The sequence below is a fragment of the Lampetra planeri genome, chromosome 21 (genome assembly GCF_965212315.1).
Source record: "Lampetra planeri chromosome 21, kcLamPlan1.2.h2, whole genome shotgun sequence".
NCBI lineage: Eukaryota > Metazoa > Chordata > Hyperoartia > Petromyzontiformes > Petromyzontidae > Lampetra > Lampetra planeri.
Window position 1 is genome coordinate 2,577,947 of NC_136127.1, and position 24,936 is coordinate 2,602,882.

Genomic DNA, 24,936 nt, shown 5'->3' on the forward strand with positions numbered 1-24,936 from the left:
TGAAATTTAAATAAATTTAATAGTTTTATATACGTGGCTGTTTGCATGCGGTTGTAGATGCTGTGTGGTCTGTGAAAGCCAATCTCGTAAGAATGTTTCGAGGAGATGGCTGCACAGCGAGCTTGTTTTTGTACTCCGCTCATGTTTTCGTACTGTTGTTGTTACGTTTTTACCCGTCCCTACTGGACGTCTGTGAAAAAGAGCTTTACAGCTCACCAGATTCCTCCAGTCTAAATAAATATTCGGTCTCTGATTCTTCACGTGCGAAGTTGCAATCTCAACGCCGTCATCATCGCAGAATAGTAGTGCAGGGCCCGGAAAACGGCGAGTTTTCAAACAAGATGCAAAGCAATGTGGCTGTGGGGAGGGGGAAGCGCCACGGCCATTGTGCATGTGCAACAACAAATCCGCATCATCATTTACCTGATGAGGTGCAGAAGTGGTCATCTTGAGACGTTTTACTTTCACAAATTCTACTGCAGGCACCTTCGATTGGTGCTGGGCCAATCCCATGTGATGAAGAATGCTGGTGTGTGATTGCCAGCATACAGCACTTCGTTTCTATCGTCGGAGGGCGTCATGTAGGCTGTATGTGTGTGGATTGTAAAGCCTTTCTGACAAAATCCATATCGTTTTCTTTCTGCCATTGACCCATTATTGCGATCAGTATTTACATCCCTGCGGTGTTGCGGTCCATTTCATGTAACTTATTTTATATATATATTTTAGAAAATGTTACTCGAGATTGCACGGTTGCCACGGTTATATCGGTGACCCCGTTTTATGTGGAGGGCAGACGATAATTTGTCGACTGCCGCAGAACCATAATGACTATTGAGCCACTAATGGAGGTTTGAAACGTGTTCCTTTTTTTACGCTTGATAGGCCACTCGCAGCCAGCCAGCCATCCGGCCTGCCTGCCGCTCTGCTGTTTTGACTTAGCTCCCCCGGCATCGTCCATCGCTCTCCAACCCGCCCTCCTCCCCGAGCCAGCCGTCCTCCGCTCCCTTTTTTTTGTGTCCGACATTTCACGCCTTGCCCTCGTTGCCGCTAGAGCATCCGACGGAACAATCTGGATCACGACTCGAGGTGGCGCGCAATTCACCACGTGTGCTCTGCCTTCCCCCCTCTCCCCGCCCCTCTGTGTCGTTTCAGGGCTCCACGGTCGCAAGGGAAGCGAGCGAGAAAGAGAAGGTGAGCACGGTTTATGGTTGTTGTTTTTTTCCCCCCCGAGAAACTTTTTTCGACGGTGCTTTCCCCCACAAACCCCCGCGGCGCCGCGGGCACTCCTCCGTCAAAGGCGATGCGGTGGTGAGATGTTAACTACCTCGTCTGGTATGTAGGAGGTCGTGGGTTCAAACCCGACCCCTGACGCCTGCTGTATATTTTGAGTTTGCGCGTGTCTCTCTCTGCCCGTGGTCGTGTCGATTTTTCTCCGGAGTCCCCCGGTTTTTCCCTCCACATTTAGAATCAACATCACACGTTGAGCGTATTTGGCTACTGTACATTTCCACGAGATAGGTCACTTCGTTGAGCTATCATTTGTCTTAGCCATGTCGCTTCTCAAAAAGAGCTATACATGATAAAATAAAATAAAAATAGTTTAAGCCAGCAAACCGAGTTCGATTCCAGGGAAGGGCCGACATCAGTGGCGAGTAGTATCTGAAATGGTTCAGCACCCGCCACTATATCGAACCAGAATCTATTTAGACGGGAAGAATCCACTGATCTACGAAGCTCTTCTTCACATTCGTGGTGAAGCAAGATTGAACGGCTCCCCGTGACCCGACGTTTGAATGCAAGAGGGCCTTCATTCTTCCGTGGCTCGACAAAGAGCTATACATTATTAAATGCAATTATTACTGCAACGGTTTACTTGCCGAGAATAACGTGCGGCTTCTGCAGAACCCAGCGGGTGTGGTGGGAGTGGGGACGGTTGAGGCCTGCGGTGTGTGTCCCTGCGGGGGTGGCGTTACGCTCGCGTGCCGGCAGCTTCGTCGGCAACTGAATGGGTGGGTGTTGGGTTCAGTTCTCCCGACCGGCATGACCCGGATATCACGCGCCAAACGGCACGTGGCCCGAGCAAAAGAATAGCCCGCCGGAGAGCTCTGTGTGCAACCGTGAGAAACGTGTCACCCCCAGGCACCAGGCAAAATCCTTCTCACTCAAACGTTTCGGTCGGGTCCTCTTCACTTCTTCTCCCGGTGGTGATTGGTAGATGGCGAGGCCGCTCTGCGAGTCGGTGACTATTTCCACGCGATTAAGCCACTTTCATCGAGCTATCATTTGTCGTCAGGTCGCTCCTGTTATAGATCTACGTAGCTCAGCGCCCGGGGCCTTTCCTCAGGCAGATGTTGAGGCTGCTGGTCCGTGTGGAGTGCAGTGCCCCTTCCAGTGAAACTTGCCCGTGTACACCCGTTGCCTGCGCGTGATATTCGTTGGCATCGAAGCGATGGCGGTTATTTGGCTGCTGTAAATTTCCACGTGACGAGGAGTATATTTGTGTCCGGGTCGCTCCTGCAGAAGAAGCTAACAGCTCTGTGGGATTTACGTTTTCAATTAAAAACAGTTAATTTGTATGTGTTTTGTGATTTGCGTATCTTTCCTATACTTTGCGCTCCTATCGTGTTTTTCTCTTGTTGTAACTTTCTGACCCCGTACCTCTACTGGACATCTGTGGAAAAATTGCTTTATAGCTCATCGGATTCCTCCGGTATAATTAAAAGATTCTGATTATAGTTTGCAGTGGCAGGAGAGGATGTCGCCTCCGGTGCATTAAACCCTCACGCGGATTTGGAAATTAGTCATTTGGTATTGTTCCCAGCCAGTGCTGATGCCGTAAATAGCCAATCAGTGCGCGCCGAAAGTGGGTTGATACTTATTTTCTGTCGACTGTTGAATTAACTCTTTTATCGAGGGTGACACTTTAAGTGGGTGCTGATCTACTTCTGATCAGCGGGAGCAAAGCGATCTTGATCCAGAGAGCTCCTCACACCCCGGGAAATAGATTTCTCTGAAAATTACTTCTGATGGGGGAAAATGTGGGTACCCCCCCCCATCTCTTCCGACCTGTCTGGCGCGAGTGTGGAGGATTTTAACAAGACGCAGCGGCGTGCTGCTGCTCGCAAAGAACGGGAAGGGGTGTGTCTCCCATCATGCCTTTGCACTGCATGTCACGTGACTAGCACATTGCATGCGCAGTGCCGATTGTGAGCAGCGCGCGTGTCCTTTGTCGTTCAACCCGTTGTTTTCCAGCCTACGCACATTTGCTCGTCGCGTGCTCCGGTGCATTTTGTCATCATTTGCCGAAAGCATTAAATTCGAATTAAGTGGGCAGGAGTAGTCTACATTTTGCGAGGGGGTTAACATTTATACAGCGGCTTGATACATTCTTCTCGTGCGGACGACGGAGGTTTCCCCGCAGTAATAATTGCATTTAATAATGTATAGCTCTTTGTCGAGCCATTGATGGATGAAGACCCTCTTGCATTCAACGTCCAGTCGCGGGGGGCCGTTTTATCTCGCTTCATCACGAATGTGAAAAAGAGCCTTGTAGGTCAGTGGATGCCTCGAGCCTCAATAGAGATTCCTGTTCTGGAGAGCGAAGTGAGGGCCCTCCACCATTTCGGGTACCACTCACCACTGATGTCGGGCTTTCCCTGGCTGAAACTAAACAATTGTTTTGTTTTTTTACCAGGTAACGCCCATTCGGCTATATAGCTATTTTTTCAGAAGCGGCTGGCTATCACAATGATAGCTCAACAAAGTGGCTTATTTGCATGGAAGTGTATAGCAGCCAAATACTCTAAACGCGTGTTGATTCTAAATGTGGCTTCATTGTGTCGTACGCTAACCACGATATCACCTCTCCCTCTCTGTAGTGCCTGTAAGAGATTCTCTAATGCAATATTGGGGTTTAGCCAGTGCATCCTAGACTCTGCACGAGAGCTTCGGTTTATTAAACTGTTAATCTACCAGACCACGGGGAGAACATGCCAACTCCAAATACACAGCAGTCAAGATCGATTCCACGACCTCCTGTATACCCGGCGAGGTAGTTAGCATCTCGCCACCGTAGCACCCAGTGTAACTGGCATTGACCAAACATCCCAATGCTGAACAGATTACTTGCACGTTTTTCAACTTGGATCGCACACAGCAGCAACAACATCGCCCGCTACTACGAAAGCTTGGCAAATATACAGCAGGCGTTAGGGGTCGGGATTGAACCCACGACCCCCCCTGCATACCAGGCGAGGTAGTTAATATCTCGCCAAAATCTGAGCAGATTAGGCCGATTGTTATTCACGGTGAGTGTGCGTATGCGTGTGTGGGGTTGCACGTAGCGTTGGCCGGCTGGGTGAGCTCGATTAATTTTTTAACACCTTTCACTTTTGAGCGAAAAATCTATTGTGGAACGATGCCGTTAAAGTACATTTTGTGTGAGCAGCTGCGCTCTCCTTGGGAATGAATTGGTTGTTAGCAAGCCAGCGTGATGATATACAACAGCTGTCGTAGCTTTCGCTGCTGCTGTGGAGACGATTTATTTTTGCCGTTTATGATGCACTATGTCCACACGTCTGGATCCTTCCTTGCTATTTTTTTTATACTTTTTTGTTTATCTTTCCACCGAGTAATAACGTAATGCTGGTAATAACATTTTAGTCGTTATGTGTACGTTTTGTCTGCGGAGCCACAGACAAAAGCTGGATGGCAGCAGCCAGGCAGTCAACCGTTGCTACCAAATAATTTATCAAGCTCTGCAGTCCTTCCTGTGTTCACCCTTTCCCGTTCCAATGATGTACGTGCATGTACGTCATTGGAGCTGAGTTGGAAGTAAAAGGCCATGCGGGGGAGCGTGTGGCACAGTTTGGCGCCAGCTATCGTAGAGTGCGGTGGTCGTGTCGCTACAGTTCTCTGCGGTGAGTACAATGTATTTAAAAACAGCGACGCTACACCAAATAAATAAATAAACGCATGCTAACCGCTTGCGAGTTTCGAGATACAGCAGTAAACGGGGACACCCACCCTGCAACTTGCAGGCATCTCGGAACAGAAAAGGGCTAGGTGTTTTCAGCTAAGGAATGAACGTTTATTCAAGTGGGAGGAAATCGGAGCAGCCAGAGAAAAACCCGCGCGTGTGAGGGGGCAACACTCTATCCCCGTGCAGATGGGACTGCCTTCTCCTGGCAAGCCAGGGTATGGCTGCTACTCGATGCTCGCGTGAACGGAGGTTGGTAACGGCCGTTCGATCCACAACCCTCGCTGCCTCCCCGGCGCTAGATTACAGGCTGTGTGCATAGCCACCACTGCCCTGCTATAATGGTGGGGCCGGGAGAGGGCTCAGGAAGCGGATAGGTTCCTTATGTGTGTACGTATGTACGTTGAACTTCTTTCTCACTGTACGTAGCCAAATGTGCTAATAAGAGGTGCGGGGGAAGGACAACAAGCTAAACACAAAAAGCAGTTCAAAAGAAACGGGGTTTCAATCCATATTTAAAAGTGCATAGCTCCCAGTGACTTCCTAATATCGGAAGGAAGAGCGTTCCAGATGGCCGGAGCAGCGCATCTGAAAGCGCCGCGCGATGCGGTGTCTGTCTCTGTTCGATGGCCAGCCGAAAGCCGCCGCTACGAGGATGACCGGAGTTCCTTATAAATTTACAATGCACAGAGACGAAAAATCGTGACATTGTTGGGCTACACAAGCCGCCCTGTGACAGAGCTTAATAAATTGGGTCTGATTTCCAGCCACAAAATGGAATAACGACCTTTTCCTGGAAACAGGCTTTCAAAGCCGCCTCTGCTGCTTGTCAAATTGGTCTCATTTTCCCAGGGGTTCAGGAAATGTAATTGGAAGTCCCACTGTCAGGGTGTCGCCACATCGCAGTGTCCACCACCTATCTTAACTGCTAATGTCAGCGCCGTGTCACAGCAGCAGCAGCAGTAAGCTCTTTTCAAGGCCAGAAAGGTCCATAAAAGCAAAATTAAATTTCCAGGAAAATGCCAGGAGAGCCAAGCAAAAAATGGGTATTTCTATAGCTCAGTGGAAATGACTTAGTCGATTGATTTGGCTTTCATTTATAAAGCTCTACACTTCCCTGTCATATTGGCTTACGTATTCAGGTTAGTAAAAATGTTTTTTGAGGAGAAAAACAACGCGTATAAACTCGGACGCGACATGGCCACAAACGATAACTCACTGGAGTGGCTTATGACGTGGAAATTTATAGCAGCCAAATACTTAAAACACATGTTTATAAATGTGGAGGGATAAACTGGAGGACCCGGAGAAAAATCCACCAGACCACAGGGAGAACATGCAAACTCCAAATACACAGGCATCAGTCAGGATCGAATCCACGACCTCCTGTATACCCGGCGAGGTAGTTAACATCTCGCCACCATAGCGCCCAGTGTAACAGTCATTGACCAAACATCCCGATGCTGAACAGATTATGTGCACGTTTTTCAACTTGGATCGCACACAGCAACAACAACATCGCCCGCTCGTACGAAAACTTGGCAAGACACTCCTGAAAACGAGTCTTGGGATTCAGTGAGATTTTCCTGGTTAAAACTCGCATAATAAGAAGAAGAATCATCTGGGCGATAGTTAATCACCGCTCTACGGGTCTATGACAGGTTGATAAGTTCACCAAGCACATGTCAGTTATTCCTTCCTATGTGCTCCATAGGAATAAATACGTTTAAATATTATTTTTAGAAACTTCTACAAGCTTCGCCAACATTACTCAATTCAGCAGATGTAACAGCGTTTTCTTGGTTCTTTCGGTAAAGTCACGTAGAAGGGAAATAATAAAATAATAAAAATAAAACATCATAAAATCATTCTCACGACGTTTCGGCCACAACGCAAGCAGCCGTCCTCAGGTGAAGACCAGGTCTGTCGGGAAGACAGCATCTGAATGAACAACACCAGGCTTCTTCACCTGAGGACGGCTGCTTGCGTTGTGGCCGAAACGTCGTGAGAATTATTTTATTATGATTTTATTTTATTATTTCCCTTCTACGTGACTTTACCGAAAGAACCAAGAAGATGAATCCCTGCAGTCACGAAAGCTTTAAATCGAAATGTAACAGCGTTGTTATATTGATATTCATTGTTATATTTTCACGTTCATTAAATGTTTTTTTTACTTTCAAGGCCCACACCGTTCTTGACGAATGCGTTGTTTGTTGTTTTATCCTCGTGCACCACTGCCACTTTGTTTGGATGCAGCCGTTGCTCCGTCATCGTTGTCGTCTCACAAAATTGTCACCAGCGCAGCAAACATCTGTAAGTGGGTTTAAAAAGACAAAAAAATTGCAACTAAACCCTGTGGAAGTTACTTCGCTCATTAATGGAGGTAACCAAAAAATCTCACCACACAAATGAGCTCTAACAGAAACACAGATCCCCCTCTGGCTTTCTATAGACAACATGGTAGTGTGTCACGTGTGCATTGGCATGAGGCTTTAAAACAAACGCAACGTGTGTTTTCATTGGCTTGACCACTCTCCGTGTGCGTTTGTTTGTTTGCTGCAGTGCAGCGGTGAGCGCGCTGCGCCACGAACCCGGCGAGCCGAGTTCGATTCCCGCTCACGGCCAACGCCAGTGACGATTATTTGAACCGGTCCTGGGCCTCCCCTAGGTCGACTCAGCCTCAAATGAGTACCTGGTGCGATGTGTAAACATCGCCACTTGGGAGGCAAAGGCGGCTGGGCGTGGTGTTGGCAACCCCACCCCCTTGTGTGCCACGCCAGCCTCCATAGGTGCTGCTCGCTAACAGCACTTGCCTCAACTGTCTGCACAGGGGAAATCTTTGTCTTGCTTGCGGAATCTTTTTTTCACTTACATTTTTGGCTCTCTTACGTGTTTTATTTTCCAAACCTGAGAAAATGGAAGACACGAGCTATTCATTATCTGCTGCAGAATGGTGACATTGCCAAGCGTGAGCTGCTGTTTGGAATCAATGGTGGGCTGTTTATTTTGTCAGTCGTCAACAGCCATGATTAATCACTGCTGGATGAATGCCCTCCCCAACAATTTTTCCTCGCCGTGAGCCGGTTTCATTTCTGCGTCTGAACGTCCTCTCGGGCTTGTTTCCCCTCCTTTGGGTTCCACGCCGTCATGAGTCTTAACCATCGGCCATAATTGTTGTCAACTTCCTGACCCCGTGCCCCTACTGGAAAATCTGTGAAAAAGAGCCTTTTAGCTCATCGGATTCCTCCAGCATAAATGTATATCCTGATTCTGATTATCGCTTCGAGCGACATGTGACGCGTCCATCTTGCATGTTGGCATCGACCATGGTCTATTCGCTGCTGGATGAAGGCCTCCCCCAAGCACCGACCCATCTGGCTCCTGCACACAAGCTGACTTCTTCGCTCCATCTCTGCAGTGGTCTTCCTTTCAGGCGTGTTCCCTTCTTTGACGGCAATTAATTCATTCTATTTTATTTTGCCGGTAAAGCCCACAGAGGTATGCCGCTCTTTCGGAAGTGACCGGGCGATCACAAATAATAGCTCAACGGAAGTGGCTTATCATGTGGAAATGTATAGCAGCCAAATACTCCAAAGGCATGTTTCTAAATGTGGAGGGGAAAACCGGAGGACCCAGAGAAAAATCCACGAGACCGCGGGGAAAACATGCAAACTGCAAATCACAGGCGTTAGGCTCGGGATCGAACCCACGACCTTCTGCATATCAGGCGAGGGAGTTAACATCTCACCATCGCGGTGTCCATTTGCCTTGCCCGTCAGCCATCATCGATTTAGTGATGCATCCAGAACAAATACAAAAGAATGTAACAGTCAATGTGATACATCTAACCTTGTATATGTTCTCTCATCCATGTGCTCCTCCTTCTGGCTCTCAGTGTAATTAAAAACATACTGCTCTATATTATGTCTGCATAATTGTCAGCATTTTAATCTGTTTTTTTTCCATGCGCGCATGAGCGCAGTCAACACGTTGCCATATGTGAATTTAATAGGGGGGGGGATTAAACCAACGCGTTTTGTATTATTGTGGAGGGCTAAAGCCCTCCCCATTACCAATTTGTCACTGGTCAGCGGGGCTTTTCAACATTTAATGATGCGTTTAAAATGACATAAATTATGTAGACGCTATTAACGTGACGGCCGCGGTGAGTTCTGTCCGGCCCGTGGTGAAGCTGAAAGTGGAGAGGGGTGAGTGGGGGGGGGGGGTGCGGGGGCCGAGTGTGACCCCCCCCCATCCACCTCCCCCCATCTCCCCCCACCCCCGTGGAGTTTTGCCACGGCTCCGTCCAGCCAAGCGCCGACACGAACTTGATTTTGCGCCAGACTTTGGAAGTGGCGCGTCTGGGATCCAGCTGGGAGTCACCAACAACGACGACCCCAGTCCGGGTGAAACGAGGAGACTCGGCGGCATTCCACAGCCCCCAAAAGTTTATACGGATACAGTTTTTTATTATTTTTAGATGTTAACTACCTGCAGGAGGTTGCGGGTTCGAACCCGACCCTAATGCCTGCTGTCAAGTGTATTTTTCTCCAGGTCCTCTGGTTTTTCCCTCCACATTTAGAATCAACATCATGCATTTCGAGTATTTGGCTGATTTCATTTTCCACGTGATAAGCCACTGTGTTGAACTATCCTTTGTGGCCAGGTCGCTTCTGAAAAAAAGGTATATAGCTCAGTGGGCCTTACCTGGTAAAATAAAATGAGTTTATAGTTTTGTAGTATAGTTATAAATAGTTTATAGTTTCGTTTTTAGTTTTCATTTGGCGTTTGGTGAGATTCGGCGTGGAAAGGTAAACTTAAACGCCGAGAATCGTGAGCCACGCTTTGGATTTTTGTTGTTACGTGATGGTTTTATTTCTTACGCACTTTAGGTTTCCTGTGAAGTATCGCTCCAGGCAAGAGTTGGTGATGTAAAATAACGTATTTATTGTTGTTAAATATATGCTGCATTGCCGTACTATTTCCAAAATTTATCAGCGTTATTCCTATTAAAAGTTTTATTTTTCGTCCATCGTAGAACCCTGTGAGAAGGACGCTACCACCACGGGGTAATAGTTGGCACATTGAACTTGCTATCGAGGTCGCCAGTTCAATCTCCCGGTGTGGCAGTTCTATTCAGTTGCGGCAAAGGGCCACGTTGCAACAATGGGTCGCCAAGGTGATGAGCTGTTGACTACCTCGCCTACGAAAACATACGTTGTTATTTCACCTCTACTTTGGGTGTTTATCACTCAGCGGGCTTCTTAATTCCTGGCATGTAGGTATAATGTTTGTGCGCTGTCAAGGGCGTTTTGACAGACATCGGTCATCCAACAATGTGTTTGTGCAAATCGTTAGCTCTTTGTTGGAGCTGGACTCGGGTAAATTAATTAGTTAAACTACACGCGTAACAAAAAAAAGGATGTCATTTGCAGTGGCATGCCAGCCTTTGTTTAAAGCTTTGTCGTCAGTAATGCAGTCGAGTAGAACAATTGGCGCTGATTACGACGCGCGGTTCAACGCAGGAGTGTGTACCGCTTTTTCTAAAAATAAAAACGAATCCGCCGACCTTCATCCAACTAGCGCACACATTTGTCAATGTCACTGTCTAGCGTGTGTGCTCTTCCTCACGTACACCCATCGGTCCGTCTGTACACCTTAGCGTATAATGCATTGCAATTGCGTCACGGCATTCACGGCGCGGCCCCCCCCCCCCCGCCGACACGGTGGGGCTGAACTTTGTCGGCTCGGGCGCCGCGTCCCCCGCGCCGCGTTCCCCCATACACACCGCAGTAAACAAGCCGTCGAGAGAGAGAGGGCTCGTTACAGGCGCAGGTCACCGCAGCGATGCATCACGGGAGTGATGGGCGTGTTCCAAACCGCCTCGCTTTCCCCCCTTCTCTCCACTCCCCCTCCCCCCTCGTAGCGCGTGTGTTTTGGCCGCTCACTCACTCGTGTGCGCGTGCGTGTTTCTTCGCAGGCGAAGGAGCTGCCCACGTTCAAAGACAACGACTTCATCAACGAGAAGCAGAGGATCGTGATCGGAGAGGAGAACAAGAAACTCTTCCTCGAAAAGCTGAAGAGGGACGTGGAGGTAAACCCAACACCGCCTCCCACATCGTCGCCATCGTCGCTATTGCCTCTGCCGTCCAAAATCCATCGCGTGGGGGGGCAGGGTGACTCGCGCTCCCACAATCCACACCGCTCTCCCGCACCTCGCGACTTCCTGTCGAGCAGCCTCGCGCCACGCACGCCCCTCCCCCCCCCGCGAATTTCAAATGGCTCTACAAAATGTAAAACCGTCGACATTTAAACCCCTCCAATATTAAATGGGGGTTTGCTGTACTTGAAAAAAATCAATCCCAGAGGCCCAGTGCACTGAGCCGACCCCTGACCCTCGTGTTTAAAGCCATAACGCTCGTGATCACGAATGGGATATCCTACTCGCCGTGCCCGACAGAGCGTCTGTGTTCACCCATGCCAAATAGCCCCAACGAACACGCAGCGTCGTGCCACATCCGACCTATGCAGCACAGCACGCGCCCGAGTTTATTTCATTGCTGCCTACACTTTCTGTAGCATTGGTGACCGATCGATAAAGCATTTATGTCCCCCCCACAAAGACAAAGATCCCCCGTGTAGCCTTAATAGACTTTCGGGGCAAGTACTGTTAGCGAGCACCTATGAAGGCCGACACGGAACATGAGGGAATGGGTAGCCAGCACCATGCCCGGCCGCCATGGTCTCCCGAGTGGCGATGTTGACACATCGTCGGGTTCGTGGCGCAGCGCGCTGACCCGCTACGCCACTACGCCACTGCCCCAACTCAAGGAACAACGAGCGTAGCTACGTAGCGTGAACTACACATGCTCGCAGATGAAACAAACACTCTTACTCAAGATAACCTGCCAAGCCGCATTGAGGCTGTGAGCGTATACACCTCCCGTTATCCTGGAATCTAACCCGGATCATCACCAGGTTCATAACGCGGCGCGCTGACCGCTCCACTACACTGCCGCTCCCCCCCCCCCCCCCCCACACACACATGCACAGCACCAGGCATGGGCCTCGCAGCAATGCGCAGCTCAGGGAACAAAAAACACCACGAGGTAATATCCCAGCAGCGGCCGCTCGACGAGACCGCGTGGCTCGGTGGGGAGGGGAAAATCTTGGCCGTCTCTGTTCTGCGGCCGTAGCTGCCCGCATCGTCCCCGGAGCTGCCGGCACGCGTGGTGACGTCCAATACCCAATTTTCAAAATTCAAGACCGGGAGCACACAGTCTTTATGTATAATGATACACGCGGTCTTTACGTATAATGATAACGATGATACTTGAATTGTTTATCCAGGAGGAAAGCCTATCGAGACTCAGGACTCATTTTCCAGTCTGTTATTGTTTTGACATCCAGTCATTCGCAAAGGTGTAGGGTCAGTCAGTATCCCTGCAACAGCCATTCGTTTCTTGGGGGGATTTTTTTGCGGTGACTGGCAAGGAAATTGGGAAAATTAATAACGCTCTCACTGCAACCGTGTCCGCCCAGAGTCACCGTTGTGTAAGAGATAATGACTCGCCAGACGCTGGCCTGGTTTGAATGGCTCAGATTAATTGATTGCTCGAAATGCAACGCGATGCTGGGATGACCAAGCTTGCTGCAGCTACAGGTTTTTAACATTTCCTTTTCTCCTCCGCTCCACCCTCTGCATTGGTGATATCAATCTGGCGACGCAAAAAAAATAATAAACGTTAATCCCACCGTTTATAATCGGGCGTACGTGGTATAAAAAAAATATTGCTTTCGTCATTTCAACGATGCACAGCCTACCTGGCGGTGACCACAGCTTGCGTAACGCGCGTGTGGAGAGAATCGCACGGTTCAGCGTCTAGTCCTGCTGCTGCTGGAACCACTCTCACATGCCGTGGCTTTGTCCAGGGGATTTGTAGTGCAGGGTGCTTATTATATCGTTGTATGCAGTATTCTCTCGTTTGTTGACTGTGAACTCACCTTGAATCTGTTGGCAGCTTAAGAAGATATGAGAAATTGCAGCCATGCTTTTATGTACAGAATCTATTTTGTATATTAACCCATTTTGTAAGTTAAGTTAAAACTAGAAACTATTTTTATTTTACCATGGAAGGCCCACTGAACTATATAGCTCTTTTTCAGAAGCGTGCTGACAAAGAGCTCTGTAGTTCAGTGATTCCTGACCCGGGTACCTTTCTGCGTAGACTGTGTGTGTTCTCCCCACTGTTGTGCGTGGGCTTCTTGTGGATTATCTTGTTTCCTCCCATAGCTAAGCAGAAAAAACATTCAGTGTGACTGTTATTGGCCAAACATCCCAATGCTCAAAGAATCACCCGCTAATTACTCAATTTGGGATTACACGCAGCAGCAGGAGCAGCAGCAGCAACATCGCCACCTACAGATAAAAACGTCTTAAGACTGGTTGAGGCTTTGCCACGTAAAAAAGTGCAATAAGAACAATAATATAATGATAACAGGATAACTTAGTGCACACACACATTTTGGGCCACTTGTTCTTATTAAAGATGCAAGCCCTGTCAGGCTGCAGCTGCATTATCATTACGGCTCAGACCCCTGGGCCGAAGCACCCACGCGTGAATGATCATTTTCTCCGATGCAAGGGCGCAGCTCGTAATCTACGCGACGTGAATATCAAGGCTGGCTGCTCGGCCGTTCAGACGGATTATACGGAGCCCTTGCTTCACACGTGTGTGCCTTCTCGTTCTCCTCTCGCTGTATTATATCGTCTTGATCGGTATATTCCAGTGGGTATTTAGCTTTTGAGGATACTCAAAACGTGATCGTCAACGGTGGCATGTAAGCGTCCATGTGAGGCTAATTCAAATGAAGTTTTTATTTTATAATTTCAGTTTTTCCTCATATTTCAGTTTTAAGAGAGCAAGCATGCACGACCTACAAATCACATTCTTTAGTATCATGCCCTTCACAATACAATTGTCACATAGCACTTGACAGATGGGCACATTAAAACGTATATAACATTACATCAATACAAATTTAAATCAGTCAACGTAATAAAAGGTATACAGATTGGTTCAACAAAAAAAAACCCATTATCAATCCACTCCCCAAGCGTGTAAGCAGACGCCATAAACCGACCATCAAATAGTAGCGTCAAGCTGGCAGACAGATTAAGCCACAGGGATTTGTCTCAGACCAAAGAGGAGATGGGTGTTCAGCAACCGTTTAAATGTGCACAGCTCGTACGTACGAACAGAATGCTCATTTTCCGCTCTTTGTCATTCCACTGCTGGATGACGGCCTTCTCTACTCGGCCCTGGGGGTAGTTTGATCATAACGTCACCAGACCGGCTCCCATTTCACTCGCCACCGATGCTTGCCGTGCCGTCGCCGATGCTTCGTAGTGCTGTGCGCGAAATACTGCGACACCGCTCTATACCCGTAGCAAATCAAAACAAAAACTCACCGCCTTCCTCATGAACTCTCCATTACAACCTGAAGCTAAATGAGAATTTAAAGCTAAATTATAATTTCAATAACGATTTGGCCAATGCCATTGCTAATGACGAGGGTGGTGGTGATGTTTTTGGCTTGAGTTTGGCACGCCACTGCCAACCAGGGCCGGAAACCACAAGGGCCCTGCTGCCTTGGGGCCTCCACCACCAGAAGGCCCTTTGCACCAGCCCAAAGGTCACTCTCCCTCATGGCATTGCCCAGCATACGGGCTCCCACACAACGGCTAAACCAAACTATAAACACATTTTTTTTGGTTTAACACGTAGGCCTCCTCGACCAATATTATTCATAATACTCTCCAACACACGGGTGTGTTGAAATTTTTCTATGACACACCGGTGGACTGAAGTGGTAACGAATTGGCGTTTGTTTACGTGAAGAATCCCTTACTAATTGACTGTGTCAGGTGGTGGTGGTTTACGCCACATTTATACTTACGTGATTTAACCCAAAAACCTTTATTATGAAATTGTTTTTTTTTCACCAGGTAAGGTCCACAGAAAAGTGGATACTTATTGTAATGACCTCAGAAGGATGTTGGACAAAACCAACTCCCAACCAGGTGTTTGAACTCCTAAACCTTCCGACTGCAAGCCGCTTGCTCCAATTTTCCCCCCTCCCCCCCCCCCCTGGGATAATTTGTGAGCAATATTGATTTAATGATATCAGCTCATTAAAACTAGGTAATAGACCACTGGTAAAATGTAATATGATGGTGATCCTTATCATATTGCATTGGTATTCGACCTTGAAGACCTTAACATTGTTTGGGATGTTTGTATAAGGATTTGGCACTATACCTTTGGCATACATGTATATTTAATCATCTGTATAGTCTGGAAAATTTCATGCAATCTATTTACTTTGGCTCCTGCACTCAGTAAGGGTGCTTATTAAATCAATGTATGCAGTCCTCACATTTGTTGACTGTGGACTCACCTTGAATGTGTTGGCAGCTTTGTATATTGACCCACGCTGTTAGTTAAGTTTAAACTATTTTTGTTGTACCAGGTAAGGCCCACTGAGCTATTTAGCTCATTTTCAGAAGTGACTTACCTACTCCTCTTCATCATCCCCTACGGGACGTGAGGCTACTTTCAGAAGAGACTTACCTACTCCTCTGGCTTATCATCTGGAAATATAGAACAGCTAAATTGTTAAAAAAGCACGTTGATTCTAAATGTGGACGGAAAAACCCGGAGGACCCCGGAGAAAATGCACGTGACCATGGAGAGAGAGAGACCCGTAAACTCCAAATATACAGGTGTCAGGGTCGGGGTCAAACCCACGACCTCCTGTACACCAGGCGAGGTAGATTACATCGCTCCACATCAGCACCCCTCGCGGCATTGCACTGCCACAGCTAAACTAAACTATAAACAATGTTTTACCCTTTTTTATTTTCCCAGGTGACGCCCACTGAGCTGTAAAGTTATTTTTCAGAAGCGACCTGGCGATCACAAATGATAGCTCAACGAAGTGGCTTATCACGTGGACATTTTTAATCGCTTGATCACCCCCCCCCCCCTCCCATCCGATAGGAGATGGAGCCAGGCCTGCTGCCAACACAGTCCCTGCATTTCTGACTTGTTTCATATAGCAATCAGCCAGATGCTAAGCCACGGATCTCGGTGCTACTTGAGCACTCTGTGCAGGATTCGGCTCGCTTTCAATGCCATGCGATGTGCCGGGTGGAGGCTTTTCAAACTGTCCTGGACTGGCATCGATCTGGCATTGCTCCCATTGACCTTAAAGCGCAAAGCCCTCGCTTAGTAGCACGGCCACGTGGCCATCACAGAAAGTGGCCGGGACACCCTTGGAGTGACGTGGTGATATTTAGAAGTCTGGTGTTGACAGACACGTGTTAATATATTCATTTGTAATTATAGCTAAAGTGATAATATGTTAGTGTATCATAATGGTTCGTAAAGGTTCTCTAAAAAGTGTTTGGCTGTTATCAATTTCCACGTGATTAGCTGCGATGTTGAGCTGTGATTTGTGGCCAGGTCGCTTCTGAAAAAGAGCTGTAGAGCTCTCAGAGTGAGCCCTTTTTTGTAAAATAAAAAACAGTTCATAGTTTAGTTGTATACCAGCTTTACTACGCGGCTTCGCCCGGGACTTGGATTCACCATGCCCGTCCGCCTTTGTCTCTCCAGTGGCGATGTTCACACACCACACCAGTTACTCGTTTGAGGCTGAGTCGACCTAGGGGAGGCCCAGGGACCGGTTCAAATAATCGTCACCGGTGGTGGCCGTGAGCGGGAATCGAGTCGCCGGGTTCGTAGCGCGGCGTAGCGCTACCCGCTACACTACAATACGTTACGCTTCCACATGCGCGGGGTCACGTGACAGATTTGACGTCACAGCTCACTTGCTGTGCAAAAAATATATGCATTATTGAGCTCCCCCCCCCCCCCCCCAAAAAAAAAAACCACCAAAGTGTATTTAAAAAAAAAATTGTACAGTCTGGAAAGTACCCACATGGCAAATTTCAAGTTTGTTGCATGTCGGGAAGTACGCTAAACATTTTGAACAGACACACATAATCACAACTTTGCCTTTTATATATATGGAGGTAATATGCCACGAGTTGTGTTTAACGCTTTGGAAGGACTGAGTACTGTGTGACGACCTTGCCCTCCCACACCCGTGCTGTGAGCAATGCAACGGATTAATTGATCGATGATCAGCTTCAGTGATGTTTGTGCCGAATCTTTGCCACCATGTAAGTTCAATGGAAGAAGAAGAGGAAGAGGGCCCCCTCCCCCCCCTGTAGGTGGATGTGGCTGAGTTGACGCGACCTTCAATGAGCACCTCGCGTGTCATGTAAACATCAGCAGGCAATTGAGGTGTGCAGACAAAGGCAGCCAGGTATGGTGCATGCTAAAGACAAAGATCCCCTGTATAGCCTTAACAGACTGTTGGGGCGAGTGCTGTTCGTGTGTGCATGCCACACACACACCACCCCCTTGTGCATCATGGCAGCCTTAATAGCCGCTTGCTAACAACACTTGCCAATGCTATTAGGCTAAAAGGTGGATCTGTACAGTTATTTTCTCGTTATTCACAAACTCGCGAATCGCGATTTTGGCTATCCACGAATCGCATCTGGAATTCTACACGGCTACTGCATCGAGAGAGAAAGTGATGAGATAGATTTATGAGGTAGAGTGATGAAATAATTTCCATATGTTTCATTGCTTATTTAGGGAAATTAATTTAAAATATTTCCGTAGGCCAACATAATTATCCGTCAAATTTTCTCTTCACGAGCGTCTCCGGAACGTATCCCTCGCCAATAACGAGGGAACAACGTACGCGTTTATTGTGCGTGTGCAAATGTGTATTTTTTGACAATCGGTGCACACAGTGGTTAGAGCGCAGCATCGTTACGATCCCTGGCGGCACGTTCAATTCTCGGCCGTGCATGAGCGTTGAACTTTGCCCCGTGCCGGCGGTGGACAGAAGCGACGGACCGTGGCGGCGTGCGCACGGAGCAATTGTGCACTCTCAGTGGGCACGCGCCCACGCGGGGTAGACTTCACGCGAGCGGGGTTCTTTTGATGTGAGGCCCATTGAAGTGCGTCGTAAAGATAGGGATGGAGAAGCGATTGCAGAGGTCCCCGTGGGCGTTTGTGGGAGCGTGCGTGTGTGCGATGCGAGCCGTGGTACGAAACACGGTGGTCCCCCCCAACCTTTGTGAACCCATAGACCCACTTCCAGATGCATTTTCGCCGACCACCGTGCAGTAAAGAGACTGATGTTTTGTGAAATATTTTATCGTAAGGGTTAAACAGTTCTCTTGGACCACTTCCCATAGCCTTGCGAACCGCCGGTGGTCCCCGTGCGGTCCCTATGCTTTCGGCTGTCGCCGTGCGGTCACTGTGCGGTCCCTGTAGTGCGGGCGGTCTCCGTGATGCCGGCGCTCCCCATGCGGTCTCCGTGACGCCGGTGGTCCCGTGCGGTCCCCGTCCAGTGCCCGTGCAGTCCCCGTGATGCCAGCGATATGCAGATTCTCAGTTGGGAACCACCGGTGTAGTGGTATCGGTCAGTGTGCTGCAGAGAGAACCTCTACTTAGAGGTGTGTTTAGTCTAGAATGGGTGCCTGGTGCAAGGTGTAAATTCAGCATGAGGCACAGGCAGCCGGGGGCGGTGCTGGCCACTCCGACACCTCTCTTGCCGCTTCACTACGCGCTCGCTCGCCGCTGCTGCCTTCGACAGTCTGTTCATCTTCGCCTGGATGAGTTTGTGCGCGTGTCGTCTGTGTGCACGTGCATATTAGCGTCTTGTGTGTAGCATAGTACGTGAAAAAAAGTGTTTCGTGCTGTACCGGTGTTGAGCCCACCCACGAGTGTAACGGAGTGATGCATTACCCACATTTGGCACGAGCAGATGCGCCGCACAAGGATATGATGCTCTGTGCAAAGAGAAAGATTGCCACTGCGCACTCTGCCGCTGCCCCCCCTCCGCGTGAGTTGCGTAGAATTAATGTAACGTGGCACAAACAGTCCACGCATAACGCCTGCTTTAAATCATCGCATCTGTACAAATATTTATTCGCGGAAGAATACTAGAGCAGACGAGGTGAGAAATCGCCTGAAAAAAGTCCTTCCCCCAGGCCTCCAAATGGCCCGGTTGGCTGTGAAAGAGGTTCAACATATGAATGTACGTACAGACCTCTTCAGCCGTGCAATATTGTATCAGTGAGAAACGTTTTCCCCGCTAAACTCAAACCAAATTAAACATTTTTTTATTTTTCCAGGTAAGGCTCACTGAGCTGTATCGCTCTTTTTCAGAAGCAACCTGGCCATCACAAATTATTATCCGTAACCGAATAATACAATGAAAGTTAATTGACCGTCTCTAAGTAGATAAAACTCCAAGACTCGTGTAAATTAATGTTTTTTTTTGCTGCCTCCGGTTTAAGGTTGTCCAGAAAATGGGACACAACAATGAGATTGACATGAGGAGGCTGTTAAAAATTACTTGAGATTGTAGGCCACTCCAGGCCTCTGAGTGCACGTCTCGTGTTCAAAATCAATCGTCATGTGACTACCCAGAACCCTCACTTCTCTCTCTCTCATTCCGTGTTGTGACCTCGAATTTTTCGTGTCGTTATTTTCAGGGTTCCGTGCGTTCCTGTCTGCCGGCATTTCCATCCCATTCCGCGTCTCTCATTGCCTTCGACGTGGCTCTGCATGCTATCGGATTTCTCGGCCAACGTTCGCACAATCACTGCGATATCCACCGCAACGGTGTCAACTACCTCTCCTGGTATACATGAGGGTCTGGGTTCGATCCCGACCTTGACGCCGCTCTATATTTGGAGATTGCGTGTCTCTCCATGTGGTCACGTGGATTTTTCTCCGGTTTTTCCCCTCAACATTAAGAATCAACATCACGCGTTTATAGTATCTGACTGCTATAATTTTCCACGTGATAAGCCACTTCGTTGAGCAATCATTTGTGGCCAGGTCATTTCTGAAAAATATATGTAGAGCTCAGTGGGCCTTACCTGGTAAAATAAAACATTGTTTAGTTTTATTTTAGTTGTTTCATTGTTCTTGAGTGATTACATCCTCTTCGACATTGCGCTTCTCAAATTGAAGACGTCGCAAATGAAATCGAATTGATTCTCGTGGACAAATCTCCACGTGGCGCAGAGGTCCACCTGTCCTCGGCACGTTTAATATCGGAGGTTATCACGAGTTGGGTGAGACGCAAGTCACGTTTCAACATCACCCAGAGAGGACAAACCTTAATTACGGACAAAATCAGAAACAGAATATGCATTCGTGAGCATATAAAGCTCTTTGTTTACAGATGTCCGGTAGGGGCCAGTCAGAACGATGCAACAACAAACAAAATACAAAAACGCCATAGGAGTGCAAAGAATATAAATAACGAAACTAAATATCTTGACAAAGTCCCATCGGTGAACTCCTCCGGCAGACAAGGCTTGCATTGGCTGGGCCATGTAGCCCGTATGCCCAGCCTCCACATGCCTAAACAGCTTTTGTTCGGCTGGATAGAGGGGCCTAAATTGACGCGGTACGGGCTAGAGAAGAGATGGAGTGATGTGGTACAGGAGGACGTGGAGCTGAGTGGACCTGTCGATGACTGGTACCAGCGGTGTCAAGATCGGCCTCTGTGGAGGAGGATCGTGAAGGATGCGACTGGACAGTTTGAGGCAGTCGCCCTCCTGCAACAGCGGAAGGCAGAAGAGTGATGCTCACAACAACGAGCAGAGCGCCGGGCGGTTAAAACACAGCAAGTTGGCACAGTAGGGGGCACAGGTGGTGCATCAGCCAGTCATCTCAGTCAAGTCAACCTATGGCACCTGGGTCTGTCCCGTGACCTCCTGCCAGCGGGCACTTAGCCTGGCACAAGCGCCATGGGATTTGCAGTGTGACAGTCGAACACATTGTGGATGAGACGAAACAGTGAGTAGAGTAGACTGATTTCTCAACGTGGGGGAAGGAATCAACCACGGTCGTAGCAATAGAAGAGTGGCAGGGAGCCGACTGACCACCGCCGTTGAGTGAATCGGTGAGTGCCGGCTCACCAACGTGTCAAATAGCTGGAGTAGTAACATCAACAATAATAAAAACAACAATCATAATAACAACACAGCGCCCAGTGCTTAACTAATTAAGCGCGCGGTGAGCAATTGTGCAAATTAGCGAATTGCAAAAGTGCACATTTGCCAAAATTGCACGGCCCTCTCGTGAATTATATCAAACATCTTTAACTAATCAACTTTTATATTTATTTGCGCACAAAAACGTCTCGCTTGTTATGCTTGCCGTACCATAGTCGTGCACACGTTCAAAGTGGTAGGTTTTTTGTCATCATTAATATCGCGTTTTTTTTTTCATTATGGTCGAGTGTTTCAAATGGTGAAACCAAGACGTGTGTATTCATCTGCTAATTCACGCGCACATACACACATTCACGTGAAGGAAGATCATCGGCATTGTTTGCCGCGGCCGCATGATCAATCCACTGCTGGATGAAGGCCTCCCCAAGCAGCCGCCACCTCCGATGAGCACGGTTGGCTGCATGCGGTGGCGAATGAAGTTCAACATACATATAGCACACGGGCAGCCCTGTTTAATTAAAAGTTTGAAGTCGCGTGTGGGATTGAGATGAAGTTATTTCGAGGAGCAGTCAAGGAGAAGCGCTTTCATTTGGAACATGCTGTGCTCCTATTACTCATATAAAATATTCATGCCTAAATTCTCACTGCTGTGTTTTCCAGTAAAGGCAAAAACATAAAAATAGAATCCAGCTCGTGTCCAAGAGGGAACAATGTAAAGAGCTCCATTGCCTCCCCTCGGGCACTCCCACAGCGAGATGTTAACTCCCTTGCTTGTTATACAGGAGGTCGTGGGTTGATCCCGACCCCTGACACCTGCTGTATATTGGGAGTTTGCATGTCTCTTTCTCTCCCTGCGGGTCACGTGGATATTTCTCCCGGTCCTCCGGGTTTTCCCTCCACATTTAGAATCGACGCGCACGTAGAGTGTTTGGCTGCTGCTATAGATGTCCACGCGATAAGCCTCTTTGTTGAGCTATCGTGTGTGGTAGCCAAAGAGCTACGTAGCTCAGTGGGCCTTACCCAGTAAAATAAAAATTCCTTATAGTTTGAGCATCGCTGGGCTGTCAAGAACGGTTATCCCCAGAAACATGCCCTGCAACCCAGCACTGGAGGCAGCGAGGGGGGTTGGTGGATCACGCAGACGAGTGGAACTCTCTTCCCTCCCGCGGGCATTGATGTCGCCGCCTCTTGGCTTGCCTGGGTGCGTGTGGCAGCGCAGCAAGTGGATTAATTTCCATCTGGATTGCTTCTGTACGGGAATCGAGTGTTTTCCCCTCCTCGCACACGTGGGATTTAAAAAAAAATATTGTGTTGTAATTAATGATGTAGGGTAAAGCAAAGTCCGCGATAACACGTGAGATGCGTATGCAGGCTGAACAAAGACTGTTCGCTCAATTGCATCATATCCAATTCGTGTCCGTGTTATAAAAAAAGATCTTCCCTCATATATTCATTGCGTTATATCCAATTAGCGTTGTGAAAACACGCAGCGTTATAGGAGAACGGACTTTACTAATGACTGTAGTTGGCCAAATATCCCAATGTAGGATCACAGAGCTTGGGCAATTGTTGGTGCCGGTTCTGGCTGTGCCTCTGAATCTAAATCATTCCCTCTCTCTTGTAACAGTGAACGAAAATATGTCTGCGCTACAAATCGTAAATTATTATAACGCATTGTTATATTTTTGTTCCAACGAATGCGTTGAGCTTGCTTTGCTTTTGAAATTGTATTCATTTATTTGAGCGTGCGCACCGCTGGCAACGCAGCATCGCCCGTGGTTTAGGGTTGCAATTGAAGGCCGTTCGTGTGCCACTCTGGGTCAGCGTGGCTACTGAACGGAGGCTGCTTCATCTGAAAAAAGGGCGCCAACCACAGCACTGGACTGTAATTACGGGAGGGAGCTTCAGTGCGCTGTGCTCAGCTGTGTGACGCGTCGCTCGTGAAGAGTGTCCTTAATTTACTCTGATGTAGGCTGGAAGCTCAGAGGAATATTCCTTCGTGTTTTTGTACATCCGACTCCTGATGCTGTAGCAATGAACAATGAACCCTAGCGAGTCTTAATTCTTCCTTTTGTTGTTGTTTTGTACGTATGTATTTGGAGCTTGTTTCGCACCGTACGTGGCCAACCACGCTAATTGGAGACACGGGGGAAGGACTACAAGCTAGACACAAAAAGCAGTTCTAAAGAAATCTGCGACGACTCCCGATCATCCGGCGCAAAGCTCGGAGGTCATCGTTGTCTCTCCAGGGACGTGGCTCTGATATCCGTGGCCTTAATCGCAGCGACTCACTGCCACATGGCCTACCGGCGGGGGACAACTGACAGGCCAGAGACATGGAAGTGAAACACCACGAGGCTAATAGAACAATTATTATTCACAGCTGAGTGTGGTGGTGCATGGCTGGGTGAGGTGGTGCAGCCAGTAGCTGTGACGCAGATCTTTGTGGGAATAGACGAGTGGATCATGATAATGTTTAAACTCCTAAACCTACAGGGCTGCAGTGGTGGCTTGGAGAAAACAATACAGCAAATGGTCTCATGAATCGGTCTGTGCAGACCTTTGGTATAACCTCGTGAGCGTGGGCTTTCTCCAGCTACTACTCCCCTTTTCTCTGACATGCAAAGCACTCCTTCAAAAAAAAAGGCAACAAAAACGTTTGGCGACTCGGCGTTTGGGCCAGCGGTGCACAAAGTATAAAGAGCAACATCAACAAAAGCCACAACACATTCGTCGATAACGGGCCCTGGAGCAGAGAGAGAGAGAGAGATCTCTTTGCTGTGAAGAAGGAGCCATTGCCACAAAATGTCACCTATTGTATGTTGTCCTCTATAGGGCAGTGCTATTGACGACCGTGTGGAATGCTTCAAAATCAAGGTCAATAATTCGAACGCCTAAAAAGGCACCCCCGTGGCTCAGTGAGACTTCCCTGGATAATTCTAAGGCATTATTATTCCTGCCATCGTTATCGTTATTATTATTCCACACGGTGTGACATGCAAATGATGGCTTTCATAAAGACTTAAAAGCAGTGGTTTTGCTGGTGTGTCTGGGCCCAACATCCCAGCTGGGCACCACTTAACACGCGCGGGCACGGCTAACCACGCAGCTGTACATATGGATATATGTTAAAATTATTTCACACTGTAGGTAGCCAACCGTGCTAACTGGAGGTGCAGGGGAAGGACAACAAACTAAACACAAAAAGCAGTTCTAAATAAATTAGTTTTCTGTACAGATTATTTAAAATTGGACAGCTCCAGAGGCTTCCTAATCTCACAAGGAAGAGCGTTCCAGACGGCCGCAAAAGCGCTTCTGAAAGCACGCAATGCGGTGACCGCCTTTGTTCGATCGCCAGCCAAAAAGCCCCCGCTGCTGCTGCTGCTGCTGCTGCGAGGATGATCGGAGTTGGCGTGGCTACGGTGTTTATGCGCCCTTGAGGAGCTCGGCTTGCGATGGCTCTCCCCCGCCACTCGGGTGTCACTTGGCGTCGCCCAGCCTCCCCGAACAATTGTTCACGGTCTAGCGGCAACACCTCGTTTGTGTCTCAAGATGCTACGGGATGAAATTGCATTGTGCTGCTGCCCTATTGCTTGCTCGGATGGAAAGCAGCGGGGGGCGGGGGGGGGGAGCTAAGGTCGTGGGTTTGATCCCGACCCTGACGCCTGCTGTATATTTGGAGTTTACGGTGTCTCTCTCCCTGTGGTCGCGTCGATTTTTCTCCGGGTCCTCTGTTTTTTCCCTCCACTTCTATACTCGACGTCACCACGCGCTGAGAGTATTTGGCTGCTGCTATAAATGTCCACGCGACGATAAGCCACTTTGCTGA

General features: G+C 48.4%; 1 protein-coding gene across 4 annotated transcripts in view; it reads left to right on the forward strand.

Moving 5' to 3' along the window:
- Positions 1 to 24,936, forward strand: part of LOC144724519 (phosphatidylinositol 5-phosphate 4-kinase type-2 alpha-like) — a 213,179-nt gene that overhangs the window by 172,705 nt on the left and 15,538 nt on the right. For all 4 annotated transcript variants that reach the window (XM_078603728.1, XM_078603729.1, XM_078603732.1 and 1 more), the window contains 2 exons: positions 1,156 to 1,194; positions 10,965 to 11,078. In XM_078603728.1, the coding sequence (XP_078459854.1) occupies positions 1,156 to 1,194; positions 10,965 to 11,078 (153 nt within the window). The remainder of the gene's footprint in view (positions 1 to 1,155; positions 1,195 to 10,964; positions 11,079 to 24,936) is intronic.